Source organism: Pelodiscus sinensis, chromosome 24 (assembly GCF_052426305.1).
Source record: "Pelodiscus sinensis isolate ZL-2025 chromosome 24, ASM5242630v1, whole genome shotgun sequence".
Taxonomy (NCBI): domain Eukaryota; kingdom Metazoa; phylum Chordata; order Testudines; family Trionychidae; genus Pelodiscus; species Pelodiscus sinensis.
In genome coordinates this window covers 4,578,475-4,599,940 of record NC_143075.1, presented here as the reverse complement: position 1 = coordinate 4,599,940, position 21,466 = coordinate 4,578,475, and the positions used below count along the sequence as shown (strand labels likewise).

The following is a 21,466-nucleotide window of genomic DNA, read 5'->3' as shown; positions in this document are numbered from 1 at the left end:
GCTGCTCCAAACATTCGATTACGATACTGTTACAGAAAGCCTGAAAATCCCTTTTGGATGCATGACGTGTTTCCCCAAAAGCTTTGTTTTAAAATCCTTGCCTGTTGCTCTCACACGTGGCCACCAAAGAGCTATTCAGTTTGCCAAGCCTCAAACTCATCCGTGCATCGGTATAACAGCCCCAAGTCCCAAATGGAACGGAGGCCAGGCAAACAGTTATCTTCTTGTCCAAAAGGCAAGAAATCCATCTATATAATAACGGTCAAAACTCGTATCTGCAGCTGATCAAAGGGCACTCTACAGGATGGTATCGCCCTGCCTGTCCTTTGCTATTTACTTAAAAATGCCTCACCCTTTAGCTGTCTTCACATCCAAAGAGGAAGAACTCAAAAGAACCACAAGAATGCGGTTGGCAGCAGCAGTGTTTCTGGAGTAATTTATTGCAGTGAATGAGAGGTTTCTTGTGTACCAAACAGTGGGTTTGTGTCTGAATAGGATTGTCAGCCGTGCTCTGTTGGGAATTAGGTTTCTAAATTAAATTCAGCACTTCCCATTCTGTGGCATTTTCTTTTCTCGAATACACTGGCACAATTCTCATTTCCACTATGCAAGCCAACAAGCCCTGCCCGGCGCTGCTGGGGAGAGAATATGGAATTCTTTACATAAGCAAGACAGATAGCTTTACAGTCATTTTCCAAAACACAGGCACTGAACAGGAATGCCTCCATCCCGAAGAAGAGAGGTACTGAGCAAGGGGAAGGATGGCTTGGGTTTACTCCACTGCACAATGCTAGTTTCTTTTACAATGAAAACAGAGAGAGACCCCTGGACAGAGAGCTCTTCTCCTGGCAGGAGACCAAACTTTAAGGACGTTCTCCCAAAGGAGCCACACAGTTCATGCCAAACCAAAGCGATAACGTTTCATTACAAACTACAGGGCTAAGTGCCTCTAGATTAAGAGCAGGGGGAAAGGAGGCACAGTGATTATAAGAGAAATGTGTTAAGAAAAGAGAAATCGAATCGAGAGCACTAGAAAAGCAGCAGTCATGGGAAACCAGTCTGCAAAGTGCACAGTTCCATGCCATGCTCACCCACTCCCTACATCTCAATTAGAAAAAAAAAATCATCCAAGTATTTCTGACAGGCAAAGGGAAGCATCCCTACTTCTCAAATCCTCGTTTGGCTTTGCTCTGTGCACACGTACGATTAGGAAATTTAAAAAAAAAAACACTTGTTTTAATTGTCTATAGCATTGTCACTCTGCTGACCTGACCGGCCCACCTGGGCTGCTTTGCTCGGTACTTACATACGGGGCTGTAGCGTGTTCCCAGGGGTGAACGAAGACACTGGCAGCAGGAGAATGAATTCTAGCACCAACACGTGCAGTTCCATGGCTGCTGCTCCTTTCCCTTCCCTAGAAAGTTTTGCAGCCTTCCCAAGTGAGAGGCTGGCAGGCGTTTCTTCCTCAAAGAAAAACTCTCATGATGACCTCCTGAGGCTGCCAGTTTCTCCGGTGCTGACAAAGAACGAGGCTGTGGGAATTCACAGAGAGTCCTGCTGGGGTTCGCCGGGAGAGCAGATTTATGACTCTTGGACTTTTCCTTCCACAGGCAGGTTTCCCGGTGTCTGCAGTCCAAGGGAAGCGAGGACAATGCTGGTGCTCTGAGCTTTTACAAACTGCAAACCTGGCTCCTGAGCCTCTCTTGTTAGTAGCAACCTATGCTGGGGTGGCGTTTCCTTCTGGCATTTGCTTTCTCACACGCTCCAAGGTGCCAGCGGCTTACAGGGTCTGGGTTCAGCCCAGCAGGGAAGCCCCGGGTGGGTTTGATTGGTCTGGGGTCCTGATCCCCTTCACAAGGCAGTGCATAACCCAGACCTGAGCACAGGAGCGCTCACAGTCACATCCAGCTCCCAGAGGACAGACAAAACCCCCAGCCCCTTTCAGCAATGGGCAGAGATTTCCATTAACCCTCGCTCCATCCCCTAACTCATCCTCCTCACGTGCTTCCACCTTTCCCCTGGCAGAAGGCTCGCTCTCTTGCACACACTTGCTTGGAAAGGAGCAGCTCTCCTCTCCTCTGTGCTCCACGAGACCCACCAAACTTTCTTCTTGCCTTTCCCAAGTCTGTCTTTCATTCACATGCTCTCTTGTTTCTTTCTTGCTGACAGTCCCAAACCCCTCCCACCCGCCGTGGCCAGCCCTGAGGAGAGGAAGGGGAGGGGGGAACCCAGCAAAAGAGCAGCAGGAATAATTTCATTCTGCAGATCAAAAGTCAGTCCTTGTGCTGGACTCCCCGCCAACTCCCAACACTGCGCAATCCCGCCGGCCCCCAACGACAGGTTTAGCAGAGCCACAGGGATCCAAGACTTCCTGCACATCCAGAACAGGCAAGGCAGCTCACAGCTCTTCCGAGAGCAAGTCTGGCAGGTATGGGAAGGGACAGGCAGACAGAACAATTGATGGCTGGAGGGTTAATAGTTAATCATTTGTGCCTTGCTCACAAATCCCTGTTTCTTGGGGCATTGTTTGCTAACATGCAAAATTAAAATGACAATTAAAATAATAAATAAAGCTGGACCCAAGGAGGAAAAATCATTCCAAAATAACTGGCAAAGTGGGAGAGCAAAGGGATTAATCTAATTAGTTATTTGCCCTTTTCTAGTTAATTGTCCCTCTGGCAAAGGAGAACTAAATGGACCATGGGGTCCGATGGGGGTTAGAGCTGCAGGGGGCGGGAAGCTGTGTTTTATTGGGGGAGGGGGTGATGTCTGCTGGCTCAGGGGTAAGGCTGCGAGTTCATTTTACTTCTGCCCTTGTACCATGTGGCTGGGGCGCCCAGAGGCCCTCTATTGTTAGCATAAATCCAAATAAACACAGCGGCCCCGTGCAGCGTGCTTCTCATTACCCCCCAATCTCCTTTCCCTCACACGCTGCTGCAGCCAAGCACTCTTTAAAACTCTGATTTCAGTTCAGACTTGGCAAGCAGGAAACACTCCCCCCAACCCCCCACCAGCACTCGGCTCCATGGTTTGGCCCGAATGGGAATTTAACTCAAAATCGTAAGGGCATCCGTACCTATTTAGTCTGGAATGGCTTTCGGAGAAGGGCTCGTTCAGGAAATGGAGCACTGACACTGACTTCTAGTTCACTGATTCCCACCAGACCCAGCCGACTAGCGACTACATCGTGTTGCCATCCAATGATTGCTAACTAGCCAGTGCGAAATGAGTTGGTGGGTCTCAGTCCAGTTCCCATTTGGACGAACGTTACTCCTCACCCCATCCAAAAACAAAACAAAACACAAGAGGCCTTCGTGGCCCTGTTAGTGGCAGTCTGAATGGGCTGCTGAGAATGAAATAGGCTACCAAAGACTGGCCCTCTTGCTTGCTCCGAGAGATGGGGCCAGCAGATGTTACTGGAGCGTGTTGCCTGGGACAAGAGAAGATGGGAAGAGCAGTGTAAATGTGCTGCAGTAACAAACGCACAAGTGAGGAGCTGGCTGACAAAAAACCAGTGGGGAATCAGGGAGAGGGAGGTGAACAGCCTGCTCCACCAAGCTGGGGATCCCCCAGTAGAGGTCTGACCTTCAGTGCAAGGTGTGTGTAATGAGGAGGGTGGGAACACAGAGGGACCATCTGCTTGAGTGAGTCTCCCAGCCCTAGGTGGGTAGTTCTTCCACCGGGAATGTGGAAGAAACCAGACTTCAGGACAGATGCACCTGGAGGGCACAAGTGAGATTGGAACTTCATGGGGCCAGGTGCTGAATGCACCCTAAGAGACAGGCCCTGCCCCCAAAGAGTTAATGGAAATGTGATGTGAGAGTTTAGGTTGGCTGGACAGAACATGTACCCTAGGCCCCCCATCCGTGACCTATACCTCTCCAGAGGAGCAATGGCTTTCCCAGCGCCTTCCGTACAGAGAAAGAATCTTTTGGTGAGCAAGTGGCCAGAAGCTTCTCAATGGCCCTGAAACTCAAACTCTCCAATCCATGGTGTGGGAACGCCAGTGTACTGCGATGGTAAGACACTGAGAGCACATGGGGAACGCTCCTAGCCCTGATTCTGTCTTTGAGGAATGCAACTTGTATTTGTTGTGCACATCGTTTTGTTATTGCCACTCTTCTACGCACAGAGTTTGATGCTGTGGCACTTGGAAAATAAAAATAATGAGATGTGGGGTTTCTGGCTTAAGAACAGCAAGGGACATGTGGGCACTGCACATGTTGCTGAATGTGGAGTAATGTATTAGTCTCAGGCAGCGTTCCCTGTAATTTTTTCCATTCATGTACAGAATAAATTTTGTTATGTGCACCAAAGCATGCACGAATGTGCACCAGCAGTAGAAATGCATGCTGCTAGCTGCAGGTGCTGTGGCTGCTCTGCTAGTCAACTGGGCAGCATTTGAATCTTGAAGCAATTGTTATTTTTCTAACAACTAAATGTATCCAATTGAAGAAGATGGAAAAGGAATAACACCTGCAAATAGCTGGTTATACACATTAACCCTTTCATAAATGTCCCTGTGCTACCTTTACCCTCTCTGTGTAACATTCTCCCTAGGAACTAAGTAGTTGCTTGGTCCAGCAGCTGGGACTTCAATATTTTCTGTTCTAAAAAAGGGACATGGCTATGCGAGAATTAAATTGTTAAAACTTCAGCACAGTAAGGAAATTCAAGCACTTATTTTCCTCTCAGGACCCTGAAGCCTTGTGTGAAATTAAATTGATTTCTTAAAATAAAGGGAAACCATGAAACTAGGTCCTAAAATTGCTTCTTGTACACAGCAAGTAAATTCTATTTTGTAAATTATCTTCACATTTAATTTCTGAAATGTTGTTCAAGTCTGCAAAATAACATTGTTAAAATGGCACGGTGGAACTCTACATTGGTCTCTCAAGGACTTGAGATCAAATTTGCTCAGTTTACAAGAAGAAAGATGTTCCAGATCTCAAAGTCAATAACCTCAACCTGGGATCTGAAATTTGTATCAGTGCCTTCTGGCTCATGCATCACTAGCAAAATAGATTCCTCATGAAAAATCTTCCCTCAGGTACACCTCTGCAGCACCTGTGAGAATATATGGCCATGTCTACACTAGGAAACTATTTTGAAATTAGTACATTCGACTTAGCGCCCAATGTAACAAATTTGAAATAGCGTCCACACGACGGGGAAGCATCGAAATTAGTCCAAGGCAGGTGCCATTAATGTGGACCCGCTACCTTGACTTAGAGCCAAAGGGAGTAATTAATTCGAATTACTCTGGGGAGTAGTTATTTCGAAATAGCAGTACCGGAATGCCCAACTACCACTATTTCAAACTGACTATTACGGAATTAGTGTTACTCATGATTAATAGCAGAAGTACAAATTTCGAATTCCGTGGCCCATTATTTCAAAATAACGGGCTTGGTAGTGTGGGCGCTCTGCTTATTAATTCAACTTGGTGGATCATTTCGAAATAAAGCCCTAGTGTAGACCAGGGCTACACGTGACACACTGGGTCAGGCCACTGGTCCATTTCACCTAATACTGTACCCTGCTTTCCAACAGTGATTAGTGGCAAATGCTTGAGAGGGAATAAACAGAACATGCCAATTAGCAAGTGATCCATCCACTGTCGTCCACGCCCAGAGTCTGGCAGTCAAAGGTTTAAAGATATCCAGAGAATGGGGTTAAATCCCTGACTCTCTTGGCTAAAAGACAATGATGGACCTATCCTCTCTGAATGTATCGCATTCTTTTTTTAACCCAATTGTACTTTTGGCCTTCACAACATCCTCCGGCAAGGAGTTCCACAGGCTGACTGCACTGTGTGAAGAAGTACTCCCTTAGGTTTCTTTTAAACCTGCTGTCTATTGATTTAATTGGGTGACCCCTAATTCTTGTGTTATGTGAAAGGGTAAATAGCACCTCCTAATTTACTTTTTCTTCACCACTCGTGATGCTTTAGTCCTCTATCCTATCTCCATCCAGTCCAAATCTTTTTTAAACTCTCCTCCTATGGAAGCTGTCCCACACCCCTAATAGTCATTCTTGTACTTTCCCCAATTCTCATATGTCTTTTCGGAGATGGAGGGGCCAGAACTGCACACAAGATTCAAGGCGTAGGTACACCGTGGATTTTTATACAGATAATAAATATTTTCTGTCTTCCGATTTCTAGCCATATCTACACAGTCTGTACTCAGTTAAACCTTTGCTGCCAAACTGTCTTCACTAAGGTCCCGTTTCTAAAAAACATTTACACGTGTTTAATTATATGATCATAGTAGCTGTGTTCATTTCCATGGGGCTAAAGGTAACCTGACAACCCTTTGCAGCATCAGGACCTAGGAGCTGAATGAGAACGAATCGGGCCATTAATGCAACTGGAGCTGATCAGGGCATCACACTCCTGCAACGGGTACTTTGTAAACAATTCTGGTGATGATGCACAAAAACCAGACCATGGCTTGCTCCTGCCTGTGCTGTTCTCAGGGTTCCAGGGAGTCCAGAGCAATGCAGACTTACTGGAGTCCCGCAGAACAGCTCTGATTCTGGATCCAAATAGGGAGCCGAAGGTGCCTCTGTGCTGCTGGCTTCACTCACCTGCTCAGGAAGGATCGAGGCCACTTCAGAGTCTCTTTTCAGGACCTTGCCTCAGGGCCCAGAAAACGGAAACAGAACCAACAAGATAAAGTTGCTTCCCCTGTCCAGCGTGGCACAAGTTCCTAAAGGCTTTTCCCTCACCTCTCTCAGCGCTCCCACGGCCTTGCTCTGTCACAGGGACTCGGGGCCGTTCTCACTCTCCAGGCCTTCTACATGCAAATCACTTAATAGCTACCCCACAACCTTAGCCGGACAGCAGCTGGTCAATTGGAGAGAGGCCAGCCACCCCGTGAGAGCCCCATTCTTACAAAGTCGCTTTTCTGTAGTGGAATCACACTGTAATGGTTAACAAAACCATTCTCTGGATATTCCCAGCCTTAGGGAGTCTGAACTGTACTCTCTTCGCTTTGCCCCGGAGCCCATTCCTTCATGCACCTGCAAAGAATTCCACTGTCCTTTTGACTATGGACAGACATTCGAAGCTTTGGGGGACATGAGGTACAAGAAGTGTCTGACTCCTGGGGCTGTGAAAAACTAAGAGAAACCGCAATTGCAATGCACTAAACCGAGGTGAAAGGAAGCGGGTGCGCCCTGGTGCGCAGCTCCAGTAACATTTGCTGGCTGAGTTGCGGCAAAAGCCAGCAGGTAGCTATTTAAAGAGCTGGCAGGGACCGGGTTGCAATAGGACAGGGCCTGTAAGAAACTATAAGTTACTTTCACGGCTGGCTCTAACACAATGTAACAATACACAAGCAGAGTTCAGTTTTCGGATAACATACTTTTTAGTAGCGAGCGCCCTCTTCTGTATTTGGAAGGCACAAGCAGTTTATAAGAACAAATTCGGGCTTTTAGGGAGTCACAGTTACTTCCACCAAGCATGAAAAGGGGACCGTGGCCCCCGCTGAAGAGACACAAAGGCAGAGGAAAGGGGAGAAGAACAAGAAAGAGAAATTATTCCAGCTACAAGTTTACCTTCCTAATTCAGAGCTCAAGTAAGTGACACAGTCTGAATATCCTCTAGGCTGACTTTTGTACCGAGGATGGGAGTTAAGGTCATCCTCTGACCTCCATGTAGGGTTGTCTGGGAAGAGAAGATGATTCTACAATGGAGAAAGCCCTGGTTTAAACACCCAAGGTTTGGCAGTTAATGTTATTGAACACGAGGTCAAATCTACAACCCTTACATTCATAGGTTTAGCGAAGACTATGGGGACACGTCCATAAATAAGGGGATGAATAAGAGTTTCAAGAATGGACTTAACTTAAGGAACACGTGAAAGATCATTGTCTGAAATCCTAAATGCTCTGCATCAAGTCTCTTGAAGGTGTTTTCAGTTTTTACTGTCTTCTAGTGTATCCGTCTGCTAAAAATGTCTTCTTCAGGCACAAAAAATAGTAACCCTGGAAAAGGTAGAAGAGTTACAATACGGGCTGACAAACAGTATATCCAGAATCTGCAAACAAGGAACTGGAAAAAATTAAATACTTGGATACCCAGAGCTATTTAATCTTGACTCTCAAATAGATGAAACATGGTCCCGTGTAGAGCATTCTGGACTTAAAAGTTCTACTCACTAGGTGACCTTGAGTAAATCACTTATTCTGTGAAAAATAAGAACAGTGATACTTACCCAGCTTTGTAACCTCTTTAAGATGTACAGGCTGAACCTCTCTAATCTGGCACTCTGGTCCAGCAACATCCGTGGTCCGGCATGATTTTAGTTAGCCGAATGGGTTATTTAATTATGATGGGTGTGGTTAAGTTTCCCGTGGTCCCATAAAGTTTGTTTACAGCCACCAGTCCTGGGTCTCAGTGTTCTGTGCTGTTATTTAGTTCTGATTTACCGCTGAATGTCTTCTCAGAGCCCAGTAAGCAGTGGAAGTGTTGGTAATGCTGCTAGACAATATTGACCTCCCATGGTTTGGAGCTGGTCAGGTCCCAAGGGTGCCGGACTAGAGAGGTTCAACCTGTATAGATGACACATGCCATATAAATGGTATTATCATTTCTTCTTGGAATACTTACACTTAGGGTAATTTGATAATTGCTCAATTTGTTATGCTTTCCCCTCCAATTCAATGTAAATTGTATATTATATCTGATTATTAACTGATGCATATCAGATTTCTTATTAATAAGAATGATAAAATAAATAAGCACTGGAGCACAGTAGGTAATGTAATCTCAGTGTTACTTACAGAAAAGCAGAAGCTGGTTTTCTCACTGAATCCAGCATTTCCAGGATGGGTGTGATGAGTTTTACTGCCCTCTACTGATAGAAATGTGATCAATTTTAACAAAAAGAAAGGAAAAAATTGTCCCCGAGGGTTCAAACAATGTCTTTTTAATACAAACATTCTCATTCGCAATGTATCTTTCAAAATGGCTGATTATAAAACCCAAATTAAAGGGAAAGCCAATTCCTATTTTATTTCAAAGACAGACTGAAAAAAAATACAAGATGGGCAACTTCTCTCCCACAGTACCCTGGTGCCAGTGTGTCTCAATCCTGATACCTCTAAATTGTCTCCATGATGATCTCCCCTGTAGCTCCTGCCATATGGAAACAAGCTTCATAGATGTGACTCTGATTTCCAACTCTTCAAATCTCATCCAAAACCATTATTTACTCCCCTGCTCAACCCTTTTCATTTCTCCTTCTCCCTCGAGTATATTTTATTTAACTCAATAGTGTGTTTTGAGATGAACTGCAAAATTTTCAAAAGCACCTATGTGATTTGTAAGCGTATGTCCCACTTTCAAGAGACAGACACTCCAGGAACAGCGGTTCTCAAACTTTTTGGCCCCACCCTGCTCAACACAGACCTTTCTGCAGTCTCCAGCCAGCCACCCATGATGATAAAATGGGTGCAGGAGTGGGTTGGGAAGTGGGGTCTAGCTGGGAGGTAGGGTGCAGAAGCGGCCTGGGAGTGGCGGGGTCTGGCGGGAGGGATAATACAGGAGGGGGATGGTGGTCATGAAGAGGATGGGGACACTTACCTGGCTCCATGACTCCCATCACTCCCAAGCACCACCCACTGCTGCTCCCTTTGGCCATCATTCCAGCCAGTGGGAGCATCGGGGAAAACCTCCAGGCAAGAGGTTTCCTGCACTGCCGTTCCCCCACCCAGGGTGGAAGAAAGGGCACAGCAGCCTGCAGAACCATTTTCTTCCCCTGCAAGCTGGCCCGTGAGTCTGACCGCCAAGGTTCCCTCTAAGCTTTGCGACAGCACAGCCCCGCGGCTGTTTAATGAGCCCCGCCCAGCCAGGGGCTCAGGACTCAGCACACAGCGCTGCCTGGCTAGGGAACGGGCACTTCTCCCACAGCGACAGCAACAGTTCCCTACTGAGGACAGAGAAGCAAGTCTCTCCCAACCGGTAGGGACGTGGCAGGATCTGGGCTGTAGATGGCAGCAATATTCTGTAATCACACCCTGTAACTATGCCCCATGAATTTAAGCACTGCAGCTGACAGCTTCCTTAGCTTCGTGTTTTAAACCACATGTCTTATAAACCTCAGTAAATAAGAACACTGGGAAATGTGCCAGTAAAAATGGCACGCCCAGCTGGTTGTTTTTTTTAAATAACCTGTGCCTGGTGCTGCATCTGAAGTAATTTTCCCAACATGCTTTTCCAGTCTCTCGATATAGAATTTGTTTATTGCTTTTATGACACAGTATTTTTTCAACACTTGTTCTCCATACAGTTTACATCACCTCTCCCACCCTAGCGCACTGCACTGATACACCTCATTATGAGGAAACAGAAAGGGGGCAAGTCCAAGATTTGAAACCTAAAACCCCTTTACATCCACAGCCATGTGGGATACCAGATATTCCCATATGTTAGATGCCCACATTCTGCCCAGACCAGAAGTTAATTGGCAACTTATTAAGAATCCAAAGACCAAACTCACATACATTAAATAAATCTGGTCAAAATCATCCAGGCCAGATCTTTAATACAGAGAGGGTCTCACGGTTCCATCCCAGCTGGTGATTGTCCATCCTGAGCCAGCCCATTCGGTACTGCTAATCAGGTCGGGCTACACGTGTGCATTAAAGAAGGTAGGGCATATCCACAGACCACACTCTGGAACAGTCTCCATTGTAGATTATTGACATCAGAAAAAAGGGCCTGTGAAATGGAGAGGATAGAACCAGGCCTTCCCACAGGGGGCTACAGGGACCAATTGCCATGGGGCCTCCAACCGCCGCCGTGACCCCCCGCAGCGCACTGGCGCTAAGACAGTCTTCCCGTCCGCCCTTGCTGCTCACCGCTGACACAACACATTCCTGTGGCCCCTGGGGGTGGGGTTTCACCATGCTGCCCCCGCACTGAGTACCAATTCCACAGCTCCCATTAGCCAAAAATGGTGGCCAATGGGAGCTCTGGTGGCAATGCTGGTGGGAGGCGGTAAGTGGAAACCCCCTGGACCTCCCCACCTAAGAACCGCTGCCAGAGGGGTGTGCTGATCACTTTTGGGAGCCATCTGAAGTGCTGATCCCCTCACTTTTCCTGAACCCCATCCTCTGCCCCAGGTCAGATCCCACACCTCCCTCCCCGAGCCCAACCCTGAGCCCCTTCCCTTCCCCAAGCTCCTTCCCAGAGTGTGCACCCTGCACCCCTCCCAAACCCCTCCTCCAGCCTGGTGAAAGTGAGAGTAGGGGAGAGTGAGTGAGTGACTGAGGGGGGGGCGGAGTGCTGGCAGGGCCTCAGAGAAGGGGAGGACAGGGGCGTGGCAAGGGTCTTTGGGTTTGTGTGATCAGGCAGTTGGCAAGCCTACCAGTTGGGCATGTGGAAGCTGTGGCCATGCCAGAACTGTGCAGCCAGCAGTGCAGTCAGCGGCTCTCGGGGCACCAGGCAGTGCAGGCAGAGCACCACCCAAATGTTGGGGGGATCACATCCACGCAGGCATGCAAGGGAATCCACTGATTGTTCTGCCCCACGGCCTGGAATTGCTGCCAGCAGGCCTGGGCTGAACACTGTTGCTGGCTAGACAGGGTAACATTTGCAGGGAACCTCTTTCCCATTTTCAACTGAGATTTGATGGACATTTTCCAACCAGCTCTACTGACTGCTCGTTGGATGCAGTTCGCACTGAGCCCCCAACCCCTCTTCACACCAGCTTCAATCCTGGGCTCCACCAACCCCTCTATCCCTCCACCTTGCAACCGGGCCATGACTGGCTGCGGGAGAAGCCCTCAGCTAGCACTACGCAGAGGGGAGATTGATTGCTGGGGAATTAATTACTCTTTCGCAGGGCCATCCCCACCAATGCTAGTGCCATACAGACAGAACACCTCCGCAGGGGTAACTTGCAGGAGAGGAAGCTGTGGGGGGCAGGCCCAGAGATACAGGGCCAGGATGGAGGCTCACCGAACAGCCTCACAGGGATGGCAAGAGCAGGCTGGAGGACTCGGGGGAGCAGGGGCAGCCGCGTAGCTGGCCACAGAGAAGTGATGTTTTCCCTTCTCCCGCCGGCTGTGCGGTCGCCTCTGCTGCGTCTCAGTCCTCCTGCCTGCATTCACGCCGCTTGCTGTCACCTGGCGAGCGGTGGCTGGGCACAGCCCGTGATGAGCCAGCCAGGGTACGGGGCTGGCCACCAGAGCCGATACGCAGCTGCATAGGGCACCATGAAATCTGGGGCAATTTAGTGCCTCAAATGGCACTACACAGCAGCGTATGTTGAACAGCAGGGATGGCCCAGCTCTTCCTCCTCTCCCCTCCCCTCTGCAGCTCCCCTCATGCCTTCCTCTCTCACATCTCCCCCTCCTGTTCCACCCCTGCCCCTTGTCCCCGCCCTTCTACCCCCTTTTCCCCCTCCTGTTACACCCCCCTTGTCCCCGCCCTTCTACCCCCTTTTCCCCCTCCTGTTACACCCCCCTTGTCCCTGCCCTCCTACCCCTCCCCCTCCTGTTACACCCCCCTTGTCCCCGCCCTCCTACCCCTCCCCCTCCTGTTACACCCCCCTTGTCCCTGCCCTCCTACCCCTCCCCCTCGTTACACCCCCCTTGTCCCTCCCTCCTACCCCTCCCGTTACACCCCCCTTGTCCCTGCCCTCCTACCCCTCCCCCTCGTTACACCCCCCTTGTCCCCGCCCTCCTACCCCTCCCCCTCCTGTTACACCCCCCTTGTCCCTGCCCTCCTACCCCTCCCCCTCGTTACACCCCCCTTGTCCCTCCCCCTCCCCCTCGTTACACCCCCCTTGTCCCCGCCCTCCTACCCCTCCCCCTCGTTACACCCCCCTTGTCCCCGCCCTCCTACCCTCCCCCTCGTTACACCCCCCTTGTCCCCGCCCTCCTACCCTCCCCCTCGTTACACCCCCCTTGTCCCCGCCCTCCTACCCCTCCCCCTCGTTACACCCCCCTTGTCCCTCCCTGCCCCTTGTCCCCGCCCCACCCTGCTGCACCCCCTCCCCCCCGCCAGGCCGGAACCGGAAGGGGCGGGCCCAGGCCGGGCCGGAAGCGGAAGGGACGGGACGCGGAGCCCGCGGCGATGCTGCAGCTGCGGGACGCGGAGGAGGGCGGCCCGGACGCGGGTCCCGCCGGGGGCGCGGCGCTGCTGGTGCCGGCCGAAGCCGACGTGCCCTTCGGGCCGCCCGGGGACTCGCTGCCGCCCCGCCGCACCCTGCGGCCCCTCAGCGTGCGCAACCCGACGCGCGGCGGCCGCCTGAAGGAGTACTTCGTCTTCCGGGTGGGCCCCGGCCCGCGGGCCGCCCCGCCCCCTTCCGCCCGGCCCGCGGGCCGCCCCGCCCCCTTCCGCCCGGCCCGCGGGCCGCCCCGCCCCCTTCCGCCCGGCCCGCGGGCCGCCCCGCCCCCTTCCGCCCGGCCCGCGGGCCGCCCCGCCCCCTTCCGCCCGGCCCGCGGGCCGCCCCGCCCCCTTCCGCCCGGCCCGCGGGCCGCCCCGCCCCCTTCTCCCCTTGTCCGGGGGGCGGGGCGAGATGGATTCCCAGGGGGCGTGTCCCCCAGTGGCTGGGGTTGGCGATGGGGGGGATCGGAGCGGGCCCTGGGCTACACGCACGTTGGGGCTGAGCGGGGGTGGCCACGTTTATGTTGCTGGCGCCCCTGCCGTAGAGGAACCCAATCCCTGGGGACAATGGTCAGGGACCCAGCCCCCCACATACCTGCCCTAGGGGGTGGGGTCAGTTACTGGGGCAAAGATGGCAAATGCCAGAATGGTTCAAAACGGAGAGATCCGTTGGAATATAGGAAGACACAGGGTCCATTGCTTGAGATGGAGGAAAGCCTGGAGGACACAGGGTGGGTCATAATCTTTGGGGGGGGGCACTCCAAGATCTTGGATAGCGAGTGAGGGTTGCAGTCTGCTATGATATTAACGAAGGAGATGTGAGGCCTGGAATGGAGGTTGGGGTACAGGGGGGAGACTAGAGTCTAGGAGGGAGTTGGGTTGAAGCAGGTGGTTGTGACCTAGGGCAGGGGTTTGGGATTTGACCTGGGATAGGAGGGAATTGTGATCTGGGGCAGGAGATTGGGGTGCCAGAGCTGGGAGAGGGTGTGGGAGGGGGACAGAGGGTTTGAGTATGTTGAGGGGGAAGGCAAAGAATTGGGGCAGGAAAGGGCTGGGGTGCCAGAAGCAGGCTGTGGCCAAGAGACTTACTTGTCAGCTGCCAAACTTGCCTGCCTGCAGTTTAAAATGTTTCCCAGTCAGCCTACCTGGCTGTGTGCTTCATGAATAGGTGGGGGGAGGGGAATGATTCTTCTTAGCTGTCTGTTCTAACAAGCAGCTCCCATTGGCTGATTTCTGCCAGGTACCAGCCAATAGGAATGTGCTGGGGGTGGGGTAGCTCCTAAAACTTCCCCTCCAGTTTTAAAACAGAAACCCATGTTTCTACACTGTGTGCGGGGCAAGCTGGGGAGCCTATCTGGGGCTCCCCGCTGCCTCCGTTAGCCAGATCTCATGGCTTAGCGGGCCAGATGTGGCCCATGGGCTGTATTTTGCCCAGGCCTGGACTAGCAGCCGATTACAGTAACTTGGCTAGGTCTCCCTCACATCTCTCAGGCTGGTCTTGGTGGGTAAGTGATATAGAATAACTCTTCACATGTAAAATAACATAAGACATATCAAACATGAATATGTAAAAAGATAAATATAAATAGATTCTCTTTTTGATTTAGCCTGGAACTATAGAGCAGGCCGTAAATGAGATTCGTGTTGTTGTGATGCCCACTGAAGATGGAGAGGTGCAAAGTGTGTGGTTGCTCACTGAGTAAGTAGCAATACTAATAGACAAAGGGGACTTAGCTGTTTAGGACAAGATTTTTTTTTCCTGGATTTGCACACCACTTGAAAATGCTCTATGTGAAACATACATGTAATTGGAGTATTGCTTTGCTGTGTAAAGCTAGTAGGAAAATCATGGCTTTAGTATATAGTTAATCCAGGAACATTTATCTTAACCACATTTTTACTCTTTACTAAATGTTTATACATTTATGTATTGACTCAATTTGTAAAATCTTAGTCTTAGTTACTAGTATATCCAGAACTCTCCTCAGCTGATCTACCATCTATGATTTACTTATAAATACAATTGCTAATCAATTTAAACCTGGTAAATGCAGTATAGTTGTGCTCAAAAAGTCTTACCTCATCCACCTTGTGTTTTAGTACTGGAAAAGACATCACAGACCTGACTTTATCAAAAGCCCAAGCAATTAATTGTTTGAAAGGGATTCTCAAGTTTGGTAAGACTCCAACATTAGTCCTATTAAAATAAAGGCTGCAATAACTTGTCTTAACATCTGATAACTTTCCTAAACTGTGTTGAGAGGGATGAAACTATAGCTCTATGCTCAGTTCTTCAGCTCCAGTCACTTCACAGAGCAAGGAAATTCATCAATTTCAATCCTGTGCCTGCTAGTAAGCACTGAACTGGCAGAAGGTCAGTAAGGCTGTAAGCTGTTGTAGCTGACATTTCATAGGCTGGGTAGCTAATCACTTGGGACTGTTAATATAAAATTCTTTGAGGGGTACGTGTCTTAGTCTATATTGGGGATGTTTGAGTGTAAATGACTATTTAATGGATAAGCAGCTGCTTATTGGTTAACAATGTCGCGCTCTCCCCCCCCCCCCCCAGGTGGGCTGCAGTTTACACTCCCAGGGAGGCAGCTTCACTTAGCTTTATACTGCAGAGCTGGTCAGTGTTACACAATTACCTTATTATGTGATATTTAACATCCTTATTGTGTTTGCAGAGACAGACAAAGGAGTGCCAGGACTCCTTAGTTTTATTTTCAAAGAATTTTGTAAAAACATCAACTCTATCTTCTGCTAAAAGCTTCTAAAGAGTCAATATTTGAAACATGCTTTTATTGTCAATCGAATACAAAAATGGCCATGAATGGGAAATACAGCACCATTATAATTTTCTACAGAATAATACTGCTGTTTAAATAATTCTCAGTTGCTATTGTATTAGTGAAACTACTACATGTTTTTAGGTAATAATTTCAAGGTGGATAGTAAAAACTGTGGTAATCTTCCATTTTTCTTATCAGAGTTGACCACTGGAACAATGAGAAGGAGCGTCTGGTTCTTATCACTGACTGGTCCCTTCTGATCTGTAAATATGACTTCATCAGCTTACAGTGCCAGCAGGTTACTAGAATATCACTTAATGCAGTTGACACTATTTCAGTTGGAGAATTTGAATTCCCATCTAAATCACTGAATAAGTAAGGTTTGACTTTTTTTTTTAAAGTTAACTATACTGTTAAGTATCAGAGAGGTAGCCATGTTAGTCTGAATCTGCATAAACAACGAGAAGTCTTGTAGAACCTTATAGACTAACAGATTTATTGGAGCATAAGCTTTCATGGGCAAAGACCCACTTCATCAGATGCATGTAGTGGAAATTCCAGAGGCAGCTATAAATATACAGGCACATGAAAAGAAAAGAGTAAGGCCAATCAAGAGGAAGGCCAGAGATAACTAGGTCAATTCAGTCAGGGAGGATGTGGACCACTTCTAGCAGCTGATGTGGAGGTGTGAACACCAGGAGAGGAGAAATTGCTTTTGTAGTTAGCTAGCCATTCAGAGTCTTTGTTTAATCCTAAACTGATAGTGTCAAATTTGCAAATGAATTGTAGCTCTGCAGTTTCTGTTAACAGAACACCACTGGCCATCACCTACAGTCCCCAGCTAAAACCTCTCCAACACTGATCTCCAACCCATCCTGGACAATAATCCCTCATTCTCGCAGACCTTAGGAGGCAGGCCAGTCCTTGCCTACAGCCAGCCTGCCAACCTGAAGCAAATTCTCACCAGCAACTATACACCGCACCAGTCAGGAACCAATCCCTGCAACAAACCTCAGTGCCAACTCTGGCCACATACCTACACCAGCGATATCATCATGGGACCTAACCACATCAGCTTCACCTGCACATCTACCAATGTAATATATGCTATCATGTGCCAGCAATGCCCCTGTACCATATATTGGTCAAAATGGACAGTCCCTACCTAAAAGAATAAACAGACAAATCAGATATCAGGAATGGTAACATACAAAAACCTGTAGGAGAACACTTCAATCTCACTGGACACACAGTAGCAGATTTAAAAGTAGCAATCCTTCAACAAAAACTTCAAAAACAGACTTCAAAGAGAAACTGCAGAGCTACAATTCATTTGCAAATTTGACTATCAGTGTAGTATTGAACAAAGACTGAAGGGCTAGCCAATTACAAAGGCAGTTTCTCCTCTCGGTGTTCACACCTCCACATCAGCTGCTAAAATTGGGCCACATTCTCCGACTGAATTGACCTCATTATCTCTGGCCTTCCTCTTGATTGGTACTTTTCATGTGCCTGTATATTTATAGCTTCCTCTGGAATTCCCACTACATGCATCTGACGAAGTGGATCTTTGTCCATGAAAGCTTATGCGCCAATAAATCTATTAGTCTGTAAGGTGGCACAGGACTATTTGTTTATACTGTTAAGGCTATTGGTCTTCAACAACAACCATAGCAAGTGTGCAGTTGTTCATTGTTAGCATATTAGAAACTTGTAAATCTGATTATTGAATATTAGTCTTACCATAGACCAGAATGTATTACATTGTATGAATATAAATGTGGTAGGGCCACATGTTTACTTTAATAACTTAACTTTTTCATACAACTTAAACATTAAAACCATCTTTGCTTAATTTGGGAGCTAATATAAATAACTGTTCACAGTATTTTATTTATGCTGATACAGATAGTCCCCGACTTACGAATGAGTTACGTACCAAACACTGGGTCGTAACTCAATCTGTTTGTAAGTCGGACCCCATTCATTTAAATGTGACCACGCTGTTTAAGTGCGAATCGCTTTCGTAACTCGGGGACCGCCTTAATGGGACGTTGGTCGTAAGGACGAACGGTCATTAGTCGATGCATTTGTAACTCTGGGACCACCTGTATTTAGAGACTGCTTATTACTATGTTGGAAAAACTTTAAAATTCTAAAATGGACCTTGTAGCTTTCATTTAGGTGTTAAACTTTCTTGGAGCCATTTCTAATTAACCTGTCCTGTAAAGAGCTTTAAGGCCTGCCCTATCAAATATGTGGTGTCTTCAAATTTGTTAGGCGAGAAGGCATTGGTATTCGAATTCAATGGGATAAGCAAAGCCGTGCGTCCTTCATAAACAGATGGAATCCATGGTCCACAAATGTGCCCTATGCAACTTTTACGGAACATCCAATGGCAAATGTTGATGAGAAGATTGCATCCCTTTGCCAAGTAAGGATATTTTCTATGCTGTATAAGATATGACCATGTTGATAATTTAAGTTGGATACAATTCTTAAGAATTTGTCACTTTCAAAAGATGGTATGATGATGAAAATATTAGCTGTAAAGACACTAGCCAAGCTTTTTCTGTGCCTTCATTTATTTCGGCAGGGTAGTATCAGTTGAGTCTTGTTGACTCTTCAAATCATGTGCACCAGTTATTTCAAAATAGCACGTCTACACTGCAGGAAAGCCTCAAAATTAGTCCAAAACAGGCTTCCCTAATGTAGACGTGCTATCTTGATTTAGAGCCCCAGGAAGAATATTTTAGAATGGCCCTGGTGAAGGGCTATTTCGAAATAGCTATTTTGGAATAGGTGTTATTCTTTGTAGAATGAGATTTACAGAAGTCAGAATAAGCTGTCCGTTATTTCAAAATAATTTTGAAATAACAGAATTGCTGGGTAGACATTCGCATAGTTATTTCAGAATAACGGCTGTTATTCCAAAATAACTTTGCTGTGTAGACACACCCATAGCGAAAGTGAGGTTGCAGTGATTTCCAAGTTTACAAAATGGGTTGAAGCTGAAAGAGGAAAACATTTCCTTAAAACAACAGGTCCAGTTCTATCAAGCTTCTTTCCTGGAAGGTGGTCTAGGCTTTACCTAAAATATTTGTAGTTTGTAATTCAAGAAGAATCCTAGTAAATGATATGTAGTGCACACATAAGAGGGGTTTATATTGTAACCTGTGCTTCATTGACTCTTGATTTTTTTTTTTTTTTAAAAGGAGAGCTCTTCAGATGAAAGTATCTGTTTATTTACCTTATCAGTAGTTGACAGAGCTAAGCGCTTATTACAAAAAATTATTATAGCTCAGTGGTTCCCAACGCGGTGCCCAAGGGCGCCCGCCTAGTGACCAGAGCTGGCCCGAGCTGTTCTTGCACCCCAGGCGCACGGCACATGCATGGACCCCGCCCCTGGGCGCCTGGCAGCCCCAAAAGATTGGGGACCACTTATAGCCAATCTTTATGCAAACATCTCGTGTTTAGGAAAGCAGGTTATTTGAGACAACTTGCAACAGTAAATGCTAGCATGCAGAACTTGTTATAAGATATATGTATACTTACACTTATCTAAAGTTGTAATCTGTTTCTGTAGCAGTGGCTCTTATGTATAATTTTGCCTGCATAGGCAAACTAGCAATAGATTTTCAAATAATGGAAAAATATTAAGCTGTCAAAAGTAGCACAAGTATATTTAATTTTTTTTTCCTCCCCAGCTCGAGGATTTTAAGACTCAATTAATCCAAGCTGTGAAGAAAGCCCACAAAGAGTGTCCATTGCCAGGGAGAGCCAATGGTGTGCTAGTGCTGGAGCGTCCTCTTCTTATTGAAACTTACGTGGGATTGATGTCTTTCATCACCAATGAGGCCAAGCTTGGCTACTCCATGACAAGAGGCAAAATTGGATTTTAAATTAATTGCAATCAATCTAATCTAAGGGATAGTGATTTGAGATGAGTATTGTGGGGAAAGAGTTGGGAGAACTCACCACAAGATAGAAAACAAATCAATTGCAAGGATAAAAAGGGATTGGTTAGTTACAGAAAGTGACCATTTCACAGAACAGTCACTTTACTCTTATGAAGTCAATGGATGGTTAAGTCAGCTATTAATTTTAGGGGGTCACAAGGTAGTTGCATTCTTACAGTACCCTGGATTTAACTTACTATAACTAAATGTATGCAAGTCTAGTCGTCAATGATATTTCCTCTTACATTTCTGGATAAGTGTCTTTCCTTACTAAGTGTGAATTATCTGTGACAAATATTCTATATCATATCAAGTATAGATACATAGCATGTTCATGCCACATGGCAACTGAATTCTTATGTAAATGTTGCTATCAAATCCTTTCAAGTGCAGTTGAGATTGACTTTTTTATTGGCTAAGAAGTTACAGGTTGGATCTCCAAAAACCATGAGTCCCTCGTCTAGCAACATGTTCCTGGACCAGGGAGTCCTGGCTGGGATCCTCCGTGGCTGAAGGGCTGGCAGCTTAGAGCCACTAGATCTGGGACCGGAGCCCCTGTAGCAGGGTTCAGCAAATTCCCTCGTTCAGGACTGGTCAGGTCCTGAGGGTGCCAGACCAGAGAGGTCCAACCTGTACTAATGTCTAAACTACAGTAAAACAAGGAATTTAATTTTCAGTGTCAAGAATGTTTAAAGACCTGCTAAAAAGGGACAGACAGCTAATTTGGTCAAAATGGGAGTGTTAATCCTAACTAGTGGAATTGTGCTGTTACAATTGTAAATTGAAATATTGGTTGACTCATCACTGGTCTCAAATTGCTATCAAATCTGAATCTAACTATGTACAGGTTTATCTTATTTATAGTTTCTCTTTGCAGCTGTCTGAAATGTTTGGTTATTCTATTTCAAGATATTTTAAAAAGACAGGTAAAGGATATCTTTGCTTTCCTGTGATATTTTTAATGCAACATGTGAATGAGCATTTTATAACTAAAAGGGAATTCTACTTTGAGTTGCTTTATAATACTTAGCAAAAATGTATGTTTGGGGAGGAAGGGGAGGGTTTTCCCATGGACCAGAATCGTACCAAAGTAAGGGGATTTTGTAACCCATTTGGCTATTTAGATTTTGGGGAAAGGGGAAGCTTTAGTCACAGTATTATACTTCCATCTTATTAACTCTTCCATTTAAGTTTTTAGAAAATAAATGCAGCAGTATACAAAGGTACTGAACAGAGTTACAGTATGAGATTACAATGACAGATTTCATTGTGGATTAATCCTTTATACAAGTTGTCTTAATCTAATTTTATCAGAAGAATTCTCTGCCCCTCAACCCAGTGAAATGCAGTGCAGCAGTGGAAATTTTTTTTAAACCTTTTAACTTGTGTATGTGTTCTTTTTGAATGTGGCTCTGGAATGCATCAGGCTGCATGTTCTTTTCAGTATGAGCTCTTTTCTAAGAGTCTAGCTTTTGTTAATCTTTCAGTAAAGATTAAACTTAACCATGTTTGTTCTCTGGTTTTTAATTGGTAGAATACCAGTTGTTGTATAATACAGATATAAACCATATATGAGATTATACACTCAGGAT

General features: G+C 46.9%; 2 protein-coding genes across 3 annotated transcripts in view; one reads left to right on the top strand and one right to left on the bottom strand.

Moving 5' to 3' along the window:
• The window catches only part of MEGF6 (multiple EGF like domains 6), a 287,060-nt gene extending 284,906 nt beyond the window's left edge, over window positions 1-2,154 (bottom strand). Inside the window, exon 1 of one of the 2 annotated variants that reach the window (XM_075906529.2) lies at window positions 1,307-2,154. In XM_075906529.2, the coding sequence (XP_075762644.2) occupies window positions 1,307-1,392 (86 nt within the window). In that variant the 5' untranslated portion in view covers window positions 1,393-2,154. The remainder of the gene's footprint in view (window positions 1-1,306) is intronic. The other variant, XM_075906530.2, reaches the window with a different exon arrangement.
• Window positions 2,155-13,039: 10,885 nt separating this feature from the next.
• Window positions 13,040-21,377, top strand: TPRG1L (tumor protein p63 regulated 1 like). The gene is made up of 5 exons (XM_075906623.2): window positions 13,040-13,288; window positions 14,731-14,822; window positions 16,114-16,290; window positions 18,196-18,349; window positions 19,623-21,377. The coding sequence occupies exons 1-5, from the start codon at window positions 13,091-13,093 to the stop codon at window positions 19,815-19,817; spliced, it is 816 nt and encodes a 271-aa protein (XP_075762738.1). The 5' UTR covers window positions 13,040-13,090; the 3' UTR covers window positions 19,818-21,377.
• The last annotated feature ends 89 nt before the right edge of the window (window positions 21,378-21,466 follow it).

What these genes read in the sequence shown, in the direction of transcription:
- TPRG1L (XM_075906623.2), top strand. Translation starts at nt 13,091, where the DNA reads ATGCTGCAGCTGCGGGACGCGGAGGAGGGCGGCCCGGACGCGGGTCCC. An exon ending in AGGAGTACTTCGTCTTCCGG is followed by an intron (nt 13,289 to 14,730) that starts GTGGGCCCCGGC and finishes TTTTTGATTTAG; the next exon opens with CCTGGAACTATAGAGCAGGC. An exon ending in AGATTGCATCCCTTTGCCAA is followed by an intron (nt 18,350 to 19,622) that starts GTAAGGATATTT and finishes TTTCCTCCCCAG; the next exon opens with CTCGAGGATTTTAAGACTCA.